Consider the following 18,570-nt stretch of genomic DNA (forward strand, 5'->3'; position numbering starts at 1 on the left):
CTTGATGGCAATTCCTTATTAATATATTTACAGTTCTGTTCATCTAAATATGACTGTTCACAAATACAATCTTTCCTTATGTTCCTTAGTTTTCTATCCTTTTTTATTTATCTCTATACCTGTTTCCCATTCTCCTACTATTTTTATTCTCTTATACTTTTATTTTTCTCTCTCCATCTACTTTTTTTTTTACTTTCATCTACTTATTTATGTATATACATCATCATTAAATTCTCTAAATCCATTGGCTTACTAAGAATGAAAACTAGCAATTAGTTACTTTTTTCTAATACTTTCTGTAATTGATCTTTTGTGGACTGTACCTGTTATCAATTTTATATTACATAAATCCAATAAATACAAAGTTAACATATAGCAAGGATTATTATGCTTTCTATATGTCATTATTTCAAAATTACATGAAGTGCTATTATAAGATGAATTTGCAGTAAGTCTATAATTAGGTGGCTTCTGTTTCAATTATTAATAAACTCTCTCTCTCTTTTTTTTAAAGATTCAAAATGGATAGTATAGAAGAACCTCAGAAAAAAGTCTTTAAGGCTAGAAAAACAATGAGAGTGAGTGATCGGCAACAACTTGAAGCAGTGTACAAGGTAAAAGAAGAACTGTTGAAAACTGATGTCAAGCTGTTAAATGGCAACCATGAAAATGGAGATTTGGATCCAACCTCACCTTTGGAAAATACGGATTATATTAATGACAAGGACGAGGTGAATGGCATTGAAGAACTTTGTTTTGGCCCTGAAAAAAGTAAATCAGAATGGAAAGAAACACCTTGTACCTTAAATGTTAATGTAAAAAACAAGCCAGATGATGATTTAAAGAGTGAACCTTTGTCTCCTAATAATACAATTCCTGAACTACCCTCTAAACTGCCTGTTGAACCAGCTTCTGGTGATCCAGCCTCTGGTGATCTGGCTACTGCAGATCTGGCCTCTGGAGATTTGGCCTCTGGAGATCTGACCTCTGCAGTATTAACCTCTAGTGATTCCACCTCTGGTGATTCCACTTCTGATGAACCTGCCTCTGGTAATCCCGCCTCTAGTGATCCCACCTCTGGTGATCCCGACTCTGGTGATCCAGTCTCTAGTGAGCCGGTGTCTGGTGAGCCCGTCTCCAGTGAGCCGGTCTCTGAGGAGCTGGTTTCTGGTGACCCAGTCTCTGGTGAGCCAATCTCTGGTGAAACGACGTCCAGTGAACCGGTCTCTGATGAACTGGTCTCAAGTAAGCCAGTTGATGGTGAACCAGTCTCTGGTGAACCAATCTCCAGTAATCCGGCCTCTAATGATTCAGCATCTGATGATCTAGCCTCTGGAACACTGGCCTCTGATGATGATCCAGCCTCCGGTGATTTGGACTCTGGTGATCTGTCCTCTCGTGATCCAGTGTCTGATGGAACGTTTTCTGATAAACCGACATCTGATAAACCAACTTCTGAATCAGCATTCGATCCTACCTTTGAACCAAGTTCTGTACCAGTTTGTGAACCAGTTCCTGAAAGTGATAATACAGAGCCGACTAGCAATAAAAGTGATGATTTTCTTGAAAAAAATGGGGATGATGAAAAGTTAGACAATGACACCACCATTTTCTCGTTTGATGAGAAAAATAAAGCTGATAGCAATATTGATGCTGATGAAGAAATTCTAGAAACAGATGATACAATTATTTGTTCAGATCTACCTCCTGAAAACGAAAAGAAGGTAGAAGATGCTATCACAGAACCTGCTCTTGGAGAGGAGGCTATATCTAGCAGTATGGAAATTGACCAAAATGAAAAGAATGAAGATGAAAATTCTACAGACCTTACAGAAACCATTAGTGAAAATGTTGTAAAAGATGACAAAAATGAGAATATCTTAAAAAAGACAGATTCTATGGAGACAGATGAAATTATTCCTATTTTGGAAAAGCTTGCACCTGCTGAAGATGAACTTACTTGCTTCTCTAAAACTTGTCTCCTTCCAATTGATGAGACAAATCCAGATTTGGAAGAGAAGATGGAAGGTTCTTTTGGTTCACCATCTAAACAAGAAAGTAGTGAGAGTTTGCCAAAAGAAGCTTTTTTGGTCCTCTCTGATGAAGAGGATATTTCAGGTGAAAAAGATGAGTCTGAAGTTATATCACAAAATGAGACACACACTCCAGGTTAGCATATTATTTAAACTTTACAATTTTTGATTAGATTTAACAAACTTTAATAAAACATTCTCGTAAAGTTTTAAATTTCTTTTATTTGCAAAGACGGTTGAGAATGATGGTGACTCTAATGTTCTCTGAACTCAGTAGATCTCACCTTCGCAGAGTTCAGAATTACAAAGTATCTACTCTGTGAACAGCATTGTGTGAAGTGCTAAGAAGGGAGATAAAGTAAGAAGAAAATATGGCTCTTGCCCTTAAGGGGCTTACAGTCTAGGAAGAGAGATAAGAGGGACCAACTAACACTATGATATAGCAATTTTAAGTCAGTACATAATTGACCAAAGTCCTAGTAATTGTTCTTGCTATCACTTGGCAACCAAATAATTTAGAATATAAAAGCCTACTAGTTTATTTACTTCCATTGATACAATTACATTTTACAATTAATTTTCCCATTGACATCTGTTTCTTTTAATATTCTTTGTTTGGGAAATGATACCATTATTGCTGGAAGCCAGAAACCTTGAAGCCTGATTATCTATTTGATGAAGACATCATCCATTTGCTTTCTCAAGTCCTCATGATTTTACCCAACCTACTCTCTATCCTCTCATTTTTTGAATGATCTCTCTATAACCTAAATCTCTAGAGAAAAAGAATGAGAAAAATCCTACTTTGCTTTCATGGTCAAACTCAGATTCCTATCTCAGTTCCTTTCAGGTGGGTATGAGTACTTTTATGTTCTTATTGTATCTCATGCTCTTAGAGTTCTGAGAGGGGTGACCTTACTAGCATGAAATATACCATCCGGTTTCTAGTTCTTTCAAAGAAAATAAAAATGAGGCTGGCCTAGAAGACAGAGGATTCCACCCCCCCTACCCCCCAACATATCATACCGGCTTTTGGAGATTTTTTTATTGTTAAAAGATGACTTCCATTTCCAAAGAGCATTTATTCATTCAGTAAACCTACGTAGAGCGACAGGCCAGGCTCTTCTTGGTTCTGGGGATTTAAAGATAAAATTTAGTACTTGCCCTCAGGACGCAGACAAGAATTAAGACACAGACCATTAACTACAAGGCTGTGAATACAGTAATAATGTTAAATTGGTATTCTGGGAGTTTAGGGAAGGGTAACTTTATGAGAATATAAGATGTATTCAGGAAAGCACTTGCCTTTCATTACATAGGTTAATCTCTCTGTTTTTTGAGGGGGAGAGGGTGGCGAGAGTGTAATCCCTCTTAGCGACAGATAGCTTCATCCTGCTTGCTCAGGCCAAAAACCTTGGAGCCATTCTTATTTTTTCCTTCATATCCCATATCCAATCCATCAGGAATTCCTGTTGGCTTTACCTTCAGAATAGATCTAGAATCCAGCCAGTCTCTTTTTACCATCCTCACTGCTATCACCCCAATGCTGAGCCACCACCAGCGGGACAAATGATGCCTGGGTTACTGTTAAGTGCTCAGTAAAAATTTGTGGGGTGAATGAATAATTGGAAACACAGAAGTATATCATGGAGGACCTTAGTTACGATGCTGAAGCATTCTGATAGTACAGGGGAGCCATTAAATGATTTCAAGCAGGGGAGAATGATATGAAATTTACATTTTGGAAAGATAATAATTAACAGTATTTAGAGTGAGCTTCATTCATTCATGCATTGAGTATTTAAATAAAGAGTAATATTGGGTCAAGTCCTTAAAAAAAACCTTTTGGTAGTCTTTACAAGAAAGTTATAGTAAATTGCAGCTTATTATTTAATGAGTTTATACATTTTACTTTTATGTCAGAGTCTTGATATTGAAGACTGTCCTTCCCACACAGTGCTGTTAAATGTAGAGAGATGAATATTAAGCAACCCATGTTGCATACTTTGAAAATTCATTTGGGTTTATTTTTGGTTACTTACTTTTAGACTTTTATCTGATTGTATGCTATTAGCAGAATAAGTTTAGTGATTGATTTAATTTCTTAGCCAGTTACTATATTTATTTTTTGTTTCTTCCCCAAGGAAATTTTGTGTGTTGTGGGTTGACGTATAGTTTCTTCATCGGTTCTTAAACTATACCTTGTTCTCTTTGTAAGGTAGTAGAATCTGCTGTATGTCATATTTGTTGCTGTGCACCTGATGTGTTTAGAACACAGAATTATAAATTGAAGTACTGAAGTCTGTCTCTTCCCTCTGTTAACGTCTATGTGAGGTACTAATAGGAAATCTCTGTTATTTCAGGAACTTCTTTAACAAATTTGTTTTAAATATGGTAGTTATGATGGGTCTGAGCAGCAACAAAAAGTAATGAAAGATATCAGAAAGCAAATAGAAAAGCAGTTTGAATTTTACAAAGGTAGAAGAAAGATCTAAAAAAGTATTGCAGATAAACCTTAGTAGGCCTGAAGACACTATCTTGTGGTTGCATAATACTATATAATAACTGCTTCTCACTAAATGGTTAACATCATAGTCTAAGAAGCCTAGGAAAATGAAGACTTCTCTTTGGGAAAGTCCAACCGCATTAGAGGCGGTATACACATTAGTTATACCTTCCATGTCCTCTCCCTACCATGTACTTTCTTCTAGCTACCGTTCCATCTCTTTCCTCTCTTTTAGAGCCATTCTTCAAATTATGTTAACAAAGCTAATACCATTTCTTCTCCTCCTACTTGTTAGTATTTAACTTAATTGAATTTTGATTTCCACCTTACTGGCCCCCTTCCTAATTGTTCTCAGTAAAGTGACATTGATGTTCATGTTGTTAATTGCGGGGGCATCTTTTTTTTTGGTCTTGATTCTCTCATAATTGGATGGCCTCTTAAACAGTTCCTTCCTTTTAAGACTCTTCTTAGCTTCTGAGCTACAGCATTCTCCATTTTTTTCTCCTTTTCGGCTCTTCTCGTTCTATTTCTTACGGAGAAATAGGAGGGAGGGCTCCCCTCCACTTGTTTATTTTTTAAACAAGCATTGCTATTAATGTTATTGAAGAGAAAAATCTGTTTTAGAGTAGATCAGATTTTATATTAAATTCTGACATAGTTTACTTACAATTTTTATTTCAGATTAAAAAAATATCTGGTTGATTTGTTTTTCCCTGTTCATTGGATCTTTAAGATAAATAAGATGAACATAAATGCTAATGAGGATAATTGCATGGGACTAGAATTAAGGTTTTTGTCTATTTTTGCTCTAGGTTAGTAGTGATAGAATTGTCATGGTTTAAAAGTCAATTAAAATTTAATAATTTGTTGTCACTACTATGTTCAGCTACAATTCTTTATTTTTTCCACCCATTTATATTCAACTGTTTCTTATGTATTTGGTTTTTCTTTGTGGGACCTCTTATTTCTTACACTGCTGTGGAAATTGCAGATTTTTCTTTTCAGAGTTGAAGATAAAAAAATGAAGCAGGTTTTGGAAAGAAGAGTAAGTATTGGAGGAAAATAAGTTTCAAATGACTGTTGTTGCCAGAGTTAGATATATCTCTGAATTTCAGGGCAGGAGGTTGGACCATCTAGAAAATTTGGGAGTAGATAGAATATAGACATTAGTTGAAGTTGAGTAACAAGATGAAATCACCTCAGAGTGAGTATAAATGGAGACAAAAGGAGATCCAAGAACTCAGTTCTTGGCATTCCAGTGTTTAAAAGTTGGGGATATGAGAAAGAAACAGCAGAGGAAACCAATCAAGAGAGCAGCTCTTCAGGTAGAAAGAAAAACAGATTTTGTTGTCTTAGAAGTCCAGTAAAGAGAACGCTTCAAGCAGGAGGATGCAGTTAACTCTATGTATTAAATGCTGTTATTTGTTCAAGTAAGATGAAAGAGAAATATTTAATGATCTGGGTATCATTTGTGACCTTGACAAGGGACAGTATAATTGAAAGCCTAATTGAGATTGGGTTTCAGAGAGAATGGGAGAAGAAGAATTGGAGACAATAAACTGTAACTTCACCCCTCCCCCCGAGTTTTGCTAAAAAGGGACACAAATATTTACTATGGAAGATATTATTTGTATATTTTTATTAGTTAAGTAAACTTCAAAAAATTTCTGGAAAAGTCACATTACCACATTTTTCTGATATGTCTTGTGTGGTTGAGACTCTTCATATGTTTATTGGACATTTGTATTTCCTTATCTATATATTGCCTGTTCATCTCTTTTGTCCATTTTTCTAATGTCTTTAATTAATCTATAGATTTTTTTTTCCAATTATCTCATAAAGCCAATAATCTAAGGCAGGGGATTGACAAACTATGACCTGTAGGCCCTGTCTGTTTTTGTCAATAAAGTTTTATTGGAACATAGCCAGACCCATTTGTTTACATATTATACATTGTTTATCATTGATTAAATAATAAATATTTGCCAACCGCTGATCCAAGACAATAGTTTTGTCCATATTTTTTTGGAGTAAAGTTCTATAAAGTGTAATTCTAAAAATGGGAAATTAACTCTCTCATGTAAATTCTGTCTTCTCATCCTCTGCAACACACTTTTTCCATCTTAATGGAATTTTGTCAAGATAATGGTCATCAGCTAGATATTAAACATCTACTTTATCTTTACCAAAGTTTTGAAGGTTACCAGAATTACAAGATGTGGCATGTGCTCTTAGCTTACGGTCTAGTCTGATTGAAAAAATACCACACATTGAACTGTATATTAAAATGTGCCAACTTGTAATGATTTATACTCAGTATCAGAGGAATTATAGCAGAAACTGTCTGTGAATGAAGACAAATTAAAAAAACAAACATTCTGAACCTAATCATTTGGATGAGTTTCAGAAGTCCCAAGAACTACTTGAAATTATAACAGAGGTGCCAAAAAAATGTATACACACAACTTGTGTTTATCTTTTGTTATCAGTATATATTGAGTATTACAATTTTAATACAGTTTTTTCCTTTCTTGAAATGTGTATGCATTTTTTTGGCACTCTCTGTATGTAAAGATGTCTATGTCAACAAGGGCCTTTGATTATTATTATGGGTTGATGGAGGTCCATTCATATTCTCCAGAGACTTTCGGAACAACAACATTAAAGAAGTATTGGGCCTTAACCCTTTCTATAGAACCCCAGGTTCTTTCCATCAAACAAAACTCAGCATAGATTTTAATTCTATGTGTCAATTGTAAAATCCCAATGAGTATTATGATTTAAGTGTTGAGAATTCAGTCATAACCTCTCAGGATATCAGGAAAATGGAAACTGGGTGATAAGAGGAGGTGTTTGAGTAAAATCAAGTAATCTCAAGTTAAGTTTGATGTATCTGTAAGACGAGTGAGCTAACATGCATAAAAGGCAGATGAAACCAGGCCAATTGGCTATGCTGTATTCTAAATGATCTGGCTTGCAGTTACCCTAATTGGAGCCATGGCAAATTTTGTTCTGTGGGTGGTATGTCAATTTGGTAAATAAAGACTGTAAACCTTCATTTCTAGCAACCCAATTTCTCTGTGTCTCTAGAAACTCTGGGACTAGGAAATTCAGGAGTCATCATTTTTAGTATTAAAATCAGGAAGACTTGGAAAACTGTATACCGTATGCGAGTAGAAAAAAATGCTTTGTAAAGAGTTTGCAGTCTACAAGGGAGCAAAACACATTTTCATTTAATTGTAACTGGGGGTGAGGAATGAGATCTTAAAACATTTTTAATGAGCGTAGAGTAGTAAATGGAATTTTATTTTCTAATACTCATTTATTTTAAAGTTTAAAAATAGTTTTAGTACTCTTTATGTATTTTTGTTTTATTTTACTATAGTCACGTTTTACAGCTTTATTGTTTTAGTGTGAAAAACATTTGTAAGAACTTTAATAGGTTCATCAATGATCATGTCTATTTTCAGCTAAAAGATCTTATAAGTTTTTTTAATCTTGACTTTCTACTGTCAGGGCTGTTGGGATTAAAGCCCTGATGTTTGGAAAAGAAATGCCATAACAAAATCTTTATATAGTGCTATATACCTCATGACTGCTTATTTAATTTTGTTTGCAGAGAATGATGAAACATAGCATTCTTTCTTGAAGGCACTGAGGAAGCCAGTTGTAGTGCTGTAAAGGGGAATAGTAGAAACCCAAACATTAGTGATTTGTTCTTCTCTCCCATTTAACGACTAAGTTAGTTGAAGAGATATAGATTGCTTGGCAAACGGCTATTACTGGTATGTCTGGGATTTTATTTGTTGGAGCAATACAGTTATTTAGAAATGTCTAGCAATATTTTTTGGTAGTACTCTTTAATTGTTATATTCTATGTGCTTCTTGTGAAAACAACCTATTTGAACATTCCTCATCTGTGTGATGGCAAAAATACATGTATAGTGTAGGATTATATTGAGCATATGGAGTAATATATATATGTCAAGTACCTAGCTCAGTTGTTGGCACTGATATCAAAGTAGCTATTACTTTTCAGTAAATATCTTTAGGATAGCTTTTCCATTCCTCTTTTATGAACTGTCCCATACCGTTGAAATAACATAATGATTCAAAGTGTCTGGTCAAACTATTCCATGTTTTGACAGTGGTTTGCCACTAGTTTGTAATTTTTTTGAAATTGTCACAATCACTATTTTAGTTTTAGTAATTGAATGTAAGGAGTCTACGTGTTTTATGGTCGTTTTCACATTTTATTAATCTGTTGGTGAAGTAAATTACTACGATTCTTTGTTTTAAAAATCTATACTGTTAAGTTTTTTCCATGTTAAGAGTTTATTATGAATTTGCAGGAACATTTGAAAGTGGACTTGGTCATTCATATCTACCAGTTTATGCTCCCCTTTTCCTCAAAATTTCACATTTTTGAGACTCTGATTTCATAAAAGATTATTAACTGGATGGTTACACCAAAAGTGTAAATTATAATGAGCTGTTATGAATTCTAATGGAAGTAAGATTTCTGTTTTTGTCACAGAAGTAGAAAGTAATGAAAAGGACAATAAACCTGAGGAAGAAGAGCAAGTAATACATGAAGATGAAAGACCCCCTGAGAAAAGTAAGCATGTACATAAAACTGTACCAGTTTAAAAAATACGAATTCATTGTTTCTACTTTTAAAGCCACTGAATATATTTTCTGTCTTATGAGATGATTGTAAAATTTTGCAGTTTAAGCCATTCTTAAATCATTTTGTTAGTGGCTAACCAAAGGACCTTTGAAAGTATTACTTTATGAACTTCAGTGTTTTGTTTATTTATACTTTTCATTGTTCCATAAGAAAGATTTAAGCGTAATATTTAGTAAAGTACTGTCTGATTGTTGTGAGAGAAATTGTTTTAGATTTATGTTTAGAGCATGGGACTCAAAGTTTTGTCTGGGGTGATATACTCGTAAGTGAATGATAGTATGTGTCTCAGTCTACTTAAGGCTGTTAAGCTTCATGGAAGGGAAAATGAAGGGATTGAGTGTCACTATGTTTATAGGAAGATCATTGGACTAGAAGTCAGGACGCCTGGGTTCTGTAACTCTCCTCCTCATACTGCTCTCCCTATATGACTTATGTACATTATGATTACAAGAGAAGTCATTGAGTAGAACTGGATATTTCAAAAGGCACATCCATATGGATATAGAGTGAAGTGGAGAGGGATAGGTATGATCACATAAGGCCATTTGCCTTTAATAAGTGTGGAGATTTTAGACTTTTCACTTTTTATGTATTGAAAAAGAAACCAGATAAAGTTTGCTTGTGATCTCATGAATGTTACAGAAATTTTCCAAGTGAAGATCTTTGGATATCTATTCTTTACCAAATTTACTTTTGTAATGACATTTTTATTATTTTTATATGTTTGAAATTCATTAAGATAAGTTAAGAATAACTATTATTGTTATTTTCCTAAGGCTGATGATTAAGAATTTTTCCTAAATTTACTGAGGAGGAAGAATTAAATAAAACTATGCACAGTTGCTAGAAATCTGTGATATGAGAATGAATACTGAGATCTGTGATGTGATAATAAAAACTATTTTGTCAGAGTATTCATGTGCATTATAAAATTTAAGTGGAATGAATATGAGGTGATTTCTTCTCAATATTCATATTTTTACATTATTCTCCATCTTAATATGAAGATTTCAAGGATAAAATGTTTTCTGTTTACATTGCTTAGCCATTAGGAAGTTCTTATTTAGCATATTGAAAATCATTTCCAGTTCAAAGCTAAAAGCTGCCTATCAATTTTTTTTAATCTCAAAAATAATTCATAAAATAATTGAGAATGCTATTGTGATATCTTAAGATAATATTTTGCTAAGGATGGAGAATAGATGTTAAGGTCTATAATAAACACACCTGATTGGTCATTATGCTTTTTGTTCTCAGTTGAATTTTCCAGAAGAAAACGTTCTAAATCAGAGGACATGGACAATGTACAGTCCAAACGCCGCCGATATATGGAAGAAGAATACGAGGCAGAATTTCAAGTAAAGATTACAGCCAAAGGAGATATTAACCAGAAGCTACAAAAGGTATTATAGATTATAAAGTTAAAAATTATATTAAGTAAAAAGGACCACCATGTCTTCTAGGTTTGAAATTATTCAGTATTTTACTGACATACTCAGGTTTTTCATAGAAAAGAGAACTTGAAGAAAGTGGTTGAACTTATTATCCTTAATAATTTATTTATTTATTTATTTATTTATTTTTTACTTGGGAATATTGGGGAACAGTATGTTTTCCAGGACCCATCTGCTCCAACTCAAGTCGTTATTTTTCCAATCTAGTTGTGGAGGGTGCAGCTCACTGGCCCATGTGGGAATCGAACCGGCGACATGGGTGTTAGGAGCACTGCGGCACTGCGCTCTAACCACCTGAGCCAACCGGCCGCCCCAATAATTTAATTTTAAAATTCCTTTTGATTTTTTAAAAAGCTGCATAATTTTGTTTTTTTAGATATGGTAGTAATTATCAAAATGGAAGAGAGATGTGATGATTTCTTTTTATTTGCTTTAGTAATAACAAAACTGAATATTAGTTTTCAGATTTTTTCTTCTATATTGAACTTAATTCTAGTGGAAACAGAGTCTTATATGTAACATTTTAGTCTTAATAATAAGCTGGTTTCATGGTTGTAAGTCCCTACGTTCTAAAATCTTTGTTATATTCTTTAGGCTTGGTATTAAAAATGGTCGGGACAAGGCTTTAGGAGAACTAGGAAAAAGGAGTATGTAAAGTACAGACTTTGGAAACTAACCCCCACCCCTATACCTGCTAAACTAAAAGTAGAACTGAAAATACGCAATATTTAATGTTTTTCAAAATGTTTTCACGAATGTTTATGACAAATGCTTTTTTAAGAGAAGAATATGAAACTCAGGTGAAATTAATTTTTCATCGTCTTACAGATTTAATAATGAAATTAAAAATAATCTAGGTTGTAGACCAATGTTCTTCCACTAAGAGGCAGTGAGAAAATTGGCTTTTTTTCTCCCAGTCTTTTGTTTTTGTCATATGGTCATAAATAATGTTTGTTTAGTTTCTTATAGAGCTTTTAGAAATATGAAGATAATTGTGTGAAAGAATTTTGAAAACTTTTTTGTGTACCAGAGTTTACTCCTAGTGTAGAACAGTGTTATTCAAGTATGGTCTGGACACCATGTGTCTTCTTTGTTACGGGTCCATACGGAGATAAATACGGAAATTGAGAGTAGGCATTTAGAAATGTTTTATAGAAATTTCTTAGTGCAGTGACATTCTTAGTGTATCACAAAAACATCATCTGCAATAGATTAGACGTTTTTAAAACTGGTCTTTTCCTTTAACTGATTTTCTTTAAATCATGACAGAGGGTGTGGGAAGAAAATATTAAAACTTCAATTTTAAATTAGTTTTTAATTTCACCATCTGGAAATTTTCTACTTTTTGTGTATACTATTCTTTTGCAGTAGATACATGTAGAAATTCTGGCTTTAGCAGATAGCATTGTGTTATGGATGCCAACATGTCTTTTCCGCTAAACTAAATACATTTAGTTTTATCTTATTAGTACTAAGAGTATGTACAGTTTGCTACTTGCTGAAATTTATTCTTTGCTCTGTGTAACAAAGGAATATATTTCTTTAGGTTGTACAGTGGTTGCTGGAAGAAAAACTGTGTGCACTGCAGTGTGCTGTGTTTGATAAAACTTTGGCAGAATTGAAAACACGAGTGGAAAAGATTGAATGTAACAAGAGGCATAAGACAGTTCTTACTGAACTACAGGTTTGTACACTGACTTGAATTATATAGCTGTGTGTCATCATTTTTATAACTTATTTTTTGTGATATAATACATTTAACTTCAAAATTTTAGAAGAGGAGCCTCTATTAGTTTGCGAGGGCTGCCATAAAAGAGGTACTGTAAACTGGGTGGCTCAAACAATAGATACACGATATTGTCTCATAATTCTGAAGGCTAAAAGTCCTAGAACAAGGTGTTAGCAACTTGGGTTATTTCTGAGGGCCGTGAGGAAGAATTTTCCTAGTTTTCTAGTTTCTGATGGTTTGTCTTTGGTGTTCCTTGCCTTGGAAAAGCATAACCCTGATCTCTGGCTTCATCTTCACATGCTTTTGTGTGTGTATGTGCTCAAATCTCCCCTTTTTACAAGAATACGAGCCATTTGGATTGGGTCCCCCTCTTCTCTGGTGAATTATTCCTGCAACAACCCTATTTCCAAATAAGGTCACATTCTGAGATACTTGGGGTTCAGATATCAGTGTAGGAGCTTTTGAGATACAAAGTTCAACCCATAACAGAGCCTCAGAAATTACCTAACTTAGTCCTTCTTAAATATTTTTTTAGTCATTGAAGAAAGGCTCATGTCATCTAACATGTCATAAGTAGTAAATATTTGTTGTAAGTCATTCATTTTATATTAGTCAACTTTCTGCCATGTTTTAAAGACATTAGTTTATTAATCTATATTAATAATTACTACTTTTCATTTTATATTAAATATATATTAACATATAATGCCAGAATTTCTAAATGGCTGAATGAGAACATGATAACATGCTGTAGTTATCCATTTCATTCCAAGATGAAGAAACTGGAACTTTTTATCGGTACATTTATTCTGTCATAAGTAAATTTGTGGTTTCTATTAGGCTATCTGAAATATGAACATAGTCTACAAATGCTTTTAGAGTTACAAACCACTTTTAGAACCTTATTTTACAAATGAGAGGAAAGTGGTATATGAAAATAAAGTCATTGTTTCCCAATTATAAAACAAATTGCAACCAAATGTGACTGGAATCTATGTATTATATTTCTCAGCCTAAAAGTTTTCTTGGTTTCATATTGTTAATTTTGCTTGAAGTGAAACTTTATTAATAAGCTTTTTTGTAGTAATTATGTAATGCACTGTTGAGAACACTTGTCCTGTTTCTTACCTTTAGCAGGTCTTTCTCAATTGATAGTGTCTGATTATTAAACTTAATTTACCATTGTTGAGAATTTTGAATTAAAACTTGAAAATACCTGAAGATTTAAAAGAGTGATTTCATTTCATTTATTGTCTCATCAGTCCCATGGCCACCACTATGATTTGTGTTTTTAAAACCTGAAAGTTTGACTTCTATATTCTCACTTATGGTGCAAGTGCAGATCTCTTAACATTTAGTAAACCTTTGCCTTAGATGTGTCTTTGTAGCCTCAGAATCTGAATCTTTCTAACACCAAACCAATCTTTCCTTTACAAATAAACCCTCCTTCCATTGCTGTTCTTACTACAATTCTTGAATTCTTGGAAAAATCTTCAAGGAATATCATCCCATTTTTCCTCTTATTGACAGTTTTTGAGTTCTTGGAAACTGATTCCTCTCGATCACTTCACATATACAATGAGTTGCCTAATTACATCTTTTTTTATTTCTTATAAAAGTCTACTTCCTCTTTTCACAAGACCATCACTACCCAATTCTTTAATTATGGTAACAGCCTTTTACATAACTCCTCTGGTACTACTTTTTAAATCCTTGCTGCTCCTTCCCAAGCATTGTACTCATCTTTCTAAAATACTGCTTATTTCATTCTCCTTCATGTAGTCCAAGTTCCTCAATTGTGAACCAGTTTAAATCAGTAAGTATTCATTTTCTAACTTTTAACTAGATCTCCTAGTTTTTGACCCACTTTTCCTAATACCTACCAGTTGCTTCACTGTCCTTTAAAGTATCAATCTTCAGAGTATTTTTATTTCTGTCTTTCGACTTGATATTGTTTCTCCCATTCACTCACCCATAATGATTTGCCCTTAGCATGGCATTTATTTCAATTTTACTAAGCCCAGTTTAGTTCCTGTATCTTTCTGCGTTGTTCTGATATTTAGTTTTTATGGAAGTAAAATTCAGATAACAAAATAACTGTTTTAAAGTTTACAATTCATTAGCATTTAGTACATTCACATTGTTGTGTGACCATCATTTATATCCAGTTCCAAAACGTTTTCATCCACCAAAAAGAAAACCTTGTGTCCATTAAACAATTACTCTCCATTTCCTCCTCTCCGTAGCTCTTGTCAACAGCTCCTCTGCAGCTGGCCAAAGTGAGACCCATGTGTTTTGCTAAGTGGCCCCCAGCCTGGCGTTAGTGGTAGATCACTTAGGTTGGCAGCATAGCCTCTCCCAGGTGACTCTAAGCCCAGCACAGGCAGCTACCAACCACAGATCACTTTGTACCTCCTACCTGGTGGCCTGAGCCCAGCACAGGCAGTGCCTGACCTAGGCCTGCACTGGAGCCCCTTCCAAGAGTCCCCAGAACCAACATACCCAGTGACCAGCTTCAGACCACACCAGAACACCACTCAAATAGCTCCACATGTGACACACAGAAAGGGTGGACTTAGTAGGCAACAGAGCCCTGCTACAGTGAATGCCACTCCATGGGGTCAGTCCCCACACAATAACTCAACTGTAGTTATGGTCACTCAGACTGAGGGCCAGTTCCATCCACTGATGTGCCAACGGCAATCAAGTCTCACCTGCAACAGGATGGCATACACAGCACACACAAGGGACACCCCTGGAGCATCTGGCTCAGGTGATCAGGGAGTCTGTATCACTGTGCCCCATAGGACACTTAACTACAGAAGGCTACCATGCCAAGACTAGGAGACATAGCAGATCTACCCAATACATAGAAACAAACACAGGGAAGCAGCCAAAAGGAAACAGAGAAACATGTCTCATATGAAAGAACCAGACAGAACTCCGTAAAAAGAACTAGATGAAATGGAGGCAAGCAAATCTAGATACGGAGTTCAAAACACTGGTTATAAGGATGCTCAATGAGATTAAAGGAAGCATAGATGAACTCAGTGAGAACGTTAACAAAGAGATAGTAAGTATTAAAAAAGGACACAGAAACTATAGAAAAGAACCAGTTAGAAATGAAGAATACAGTAACTGAAATGAAGAATACATTAGATGGAATCAACAGCAGATTAGATGGAGCAGAGGATTGAATCGGCAATTTGGAAGACACCCAATTAGAACAGCAAAATGAAAACAAAATTTAAAAATTGAGGCTCGATCAAGGGACCTCTGGGAAAATATCGAGGGTACCAATATTCACATCATCGCATTATCAGAAGGAGAAGAAAGAACAAGGGATTGATAACCTATTTGAAGAAACAACTGAAAACTTTTTTAAACTGCAGAAGGAAGTAAACATACAAGCCCAAGAAGCACAGAGAGTCTCTAACAGGACAAGATGAACCCAAAGAGGCCAACACCAAGACACATCATAAGCAAAATGCCAAAGGTTAAAGACAGTCTTAAAAGCAGCAAGAGGAAAGCAGTTATCTACAACAGAGCTCCCATGAGACTGTCAGCTGATTTCTCAATGGAAACTTGGCAGACCAGAAGGGATTGACACAAAATATTCAGTGATGAAAAGTGAGGACCTACAACCAAGATTATTCTACTCAGGAAGGCTATCATTTAGAATCAAAGGCGAGATAAAGAGCTTCCCAGACAAGAAAAAGCTAAAGGAGTTCACCACCACCAAACCAGTATTACAAGAAATGTTAAAGGGGCTTATTTAAGAAGTGGTAGGAGGAGAAGGAAGAAAGAGGAGGAGGAGGAGGAAGAGGAATCAAACATATGAATAACAAAATGGCAATAATTACATACCTGTTAATAATTTTAAGTGGATTAAATGCTCCAATCAGACATAAAGTGGCTGATGAATAAGTAAACAAGAGCCATAGGTATGCTGCCTACAAGAGATGTATGCTGCCTACAAGAGACGTCAGATCAAAGGAAACCGACTGAAAGTAAAAGGTTGGATAAAAATATTTCATGAAAATGGAAACAAAATGCTGGAGTAGCAATACTTATATCAGACAAAATAGATTTTAAAACAAAGGCTATAACAAGAGACAAAGAAGGACATTAAAAATAGAACTACCATATTGCCCAGCAATTCCACTTCTGGGTATTTATCCAAAGAAATCGAAAACACTACTTTGAAAAGATATATGCATCCCTATATTCATTGCAGTGTTATTTACAATAGCCAAGAGATGGAGTATCCATGTATCCTAAGTATCCATGGATAGATGATTGGAGAAAGAAGATGTGGTACATACATACAGTGAAATATTACTTGACCATATAAAAGAATGAAATCTTACCATTATGAAATCTTACCATTTATGGATGAACCTAGAAGGTATTATGCTAAGTGAAATATGTTGGACAAAGACAAATACTATATGATTTCACTTATATGTGGAATCTGAAAAACAAATAAATGAACAAACAAAACAAACAAACTCATAGATAAAGAGAACAAACTGATGGTTGCCAGATGGGAGGGATGGTAGAGGGCTGGGTGAAAAAGGTGAAGTAATTAAGGAGTACAAATTGGCAGTTAGAAAATAGTCATGGGGATATAAAGTTTAATATGGGGAATATAGTCAATAATATTTTAATAGCTATGTGCGGTGTCGGGGTTACTGTACTTACCGGGGGGATCACTTCGTAAGTTATATAAATGTCTAACCACTATGCTGTACACGTGAAACTAATGTAATATTGAATGTCAACTGTAATTGAAAGAAAAATAACTTTTTTAAAGGACTATGTGATTGTCCAAAACTACTTTAGCCAAGTCAAGGGATTGTTGTTGGGCTGGTGTAGCTTTCGCTGCAGAGTTGACGAGCTGTCCTAATGTTAGGGAGAGATTTCTGACCACACCTTCATTGTCAACTTAATCCTACCCAAGAGTTGAAAGCTTTCTGTCTGTAAGCAAACTGGGAATCACATAGGAGTACACCTCCTGGATGTTCCCATTTAAGGCGTCTATGGAGGTTTAATGGGGTAGACCAATGGGAAGCTACTGATTTGTTGTGGGTGTCAATAGGGACAGCTAAATGTCCCAATAAGCATTGACCTCCAGTTCGCCTGCTATCTAAACATTCATATGGCCAGGAGAAATGCCATCCACCACAGACAAATGAAACCAGGTGGAGCTCAGAGGACTCCAGCTAAAGCATAGGTTATTGATGGTGTCATTACCTGGAATTTCCTGATTGGCCTTTTCAAGCCAGTGGTCAGACAGGGTTGGGTGACATTCTGTGAGGAACTGTCTAACCTTAAAGGAATCTTTTCTAAACGCCCTGTAAGAAGGTGTTGCCCTGTGAAAAGGTATTACCTTTTTTGTGTTTCCCTTGAGTGCACGGATTGTATTCAAATAAGGATAGGAATGTGGGAGGGTGAGGGTCTAATGATGAGTAAAGCTGGAGGTGTTCAGTTGACCTGTGTGGTTATGGCTGGGAAAAGGTTGAAACAAGATCTGGGAACATCTGTCCACAATAGTTTAACCTGATATGTAATATCCATAGGTTTGTGGGTATAACTGACAGTGGCTTTTGGGACTAAAGAGAGATTGCTTACATGTATGACCCAGGGATCTCTGACATAATGCACAGTTAGGTGACAGATCCAACAATCAGAAATGTTCCCCTTCTTGCAGTAGATTGGGAAATGCTGATAAGACTGTTGTCTTTCTTAGGAAGAAAGGGAGAAAATAAGATAAACCACAGGGAGAAAAAGATATACAGACCTGGTCCTGTCATCCTGGGAAAGCTGTTGTCTGCATCAGTTCCTGAAAGTCTTTATTTTCAGGTTACCAGTTGGTATGCAGGTCCAGTCAGAGATTGGTGTTTTCTTTAGGTGTGACATGTGAATCTAACAGTCTATTCCTTGGAGTTTGGAAGCACAAGGGTAGGCTAGCAGTACCTGATTGGGCATTCTTAGCAGGGTAAAAAAGCATTTTTGGAGATGTCTTTTCCAACATTGCAAGGTGATGTTTAAGGCCTTGGTCTCCCAGGAATGTGCTGTGGAAAAATTGTTTTGCTAAAGTGTGGTTATTCTCGGCAAAAGCAATAAGGCATTTACAGTATTGAAGGATATCTCCT

The 18,570-nt window shown here is 35.2% G+C and overlaps 1 protein-coding gene across 3 annotated transcripts in view; it reads left to right on the top strand.

Annotated features, from left to right (window-relative positions):
* The window catches only part of ATF7IP (activating transcription factor 7 interacting protein), a 107,910-nt gene that overhangs the window by 44,989 nt on the left and 44,351 nt on the right, over positions 1 to 18,570 (top strand). For all 3 annotated transcript variants that reach the window (XM_033116266.1, XM_033116268.1, XM_033116267.1), the window contains exons 2-5: positions 515 to 2,169; positions 9,077 to 9,157; positions 10,487 to 10,632; positions 12,230 to 12,367. In XM_033116266.1, the coding sequence (XP_032972157.1) occupies positions 522 to 2,169; positions 9,077 to 9,157; positions 10,487 to 10,632; positions 12,230 to 12,367 (2,013 nt within the window). In that variant the 5' untranslated portion in view covers positions 515 to 521. The remainder of the gene's footprint in view (positions 1 to 514; positions 2,170 to 9,076; positions 9,158 to 10,486; positions 10,633 to 12,229; positions 12,368 to 18,570) is intronic.

This window comes from Rhinolophus ferrumequinum, chromosome 10, assembly GCF_004115265.2.
Source record: "Rhinolophus ferrumequinum isolate MPI-CBG mRhiFer1 chromosome 10, mRhiFer1_v1.p, whole genome shotgun sequence".
Lineage (NCBI taxonomy): Eukaryota > Metazoa > Chordata > Mammalia > Chiroptera > Rhinolophidae > Rhinolophus > Rhinolophus ferrumequinum.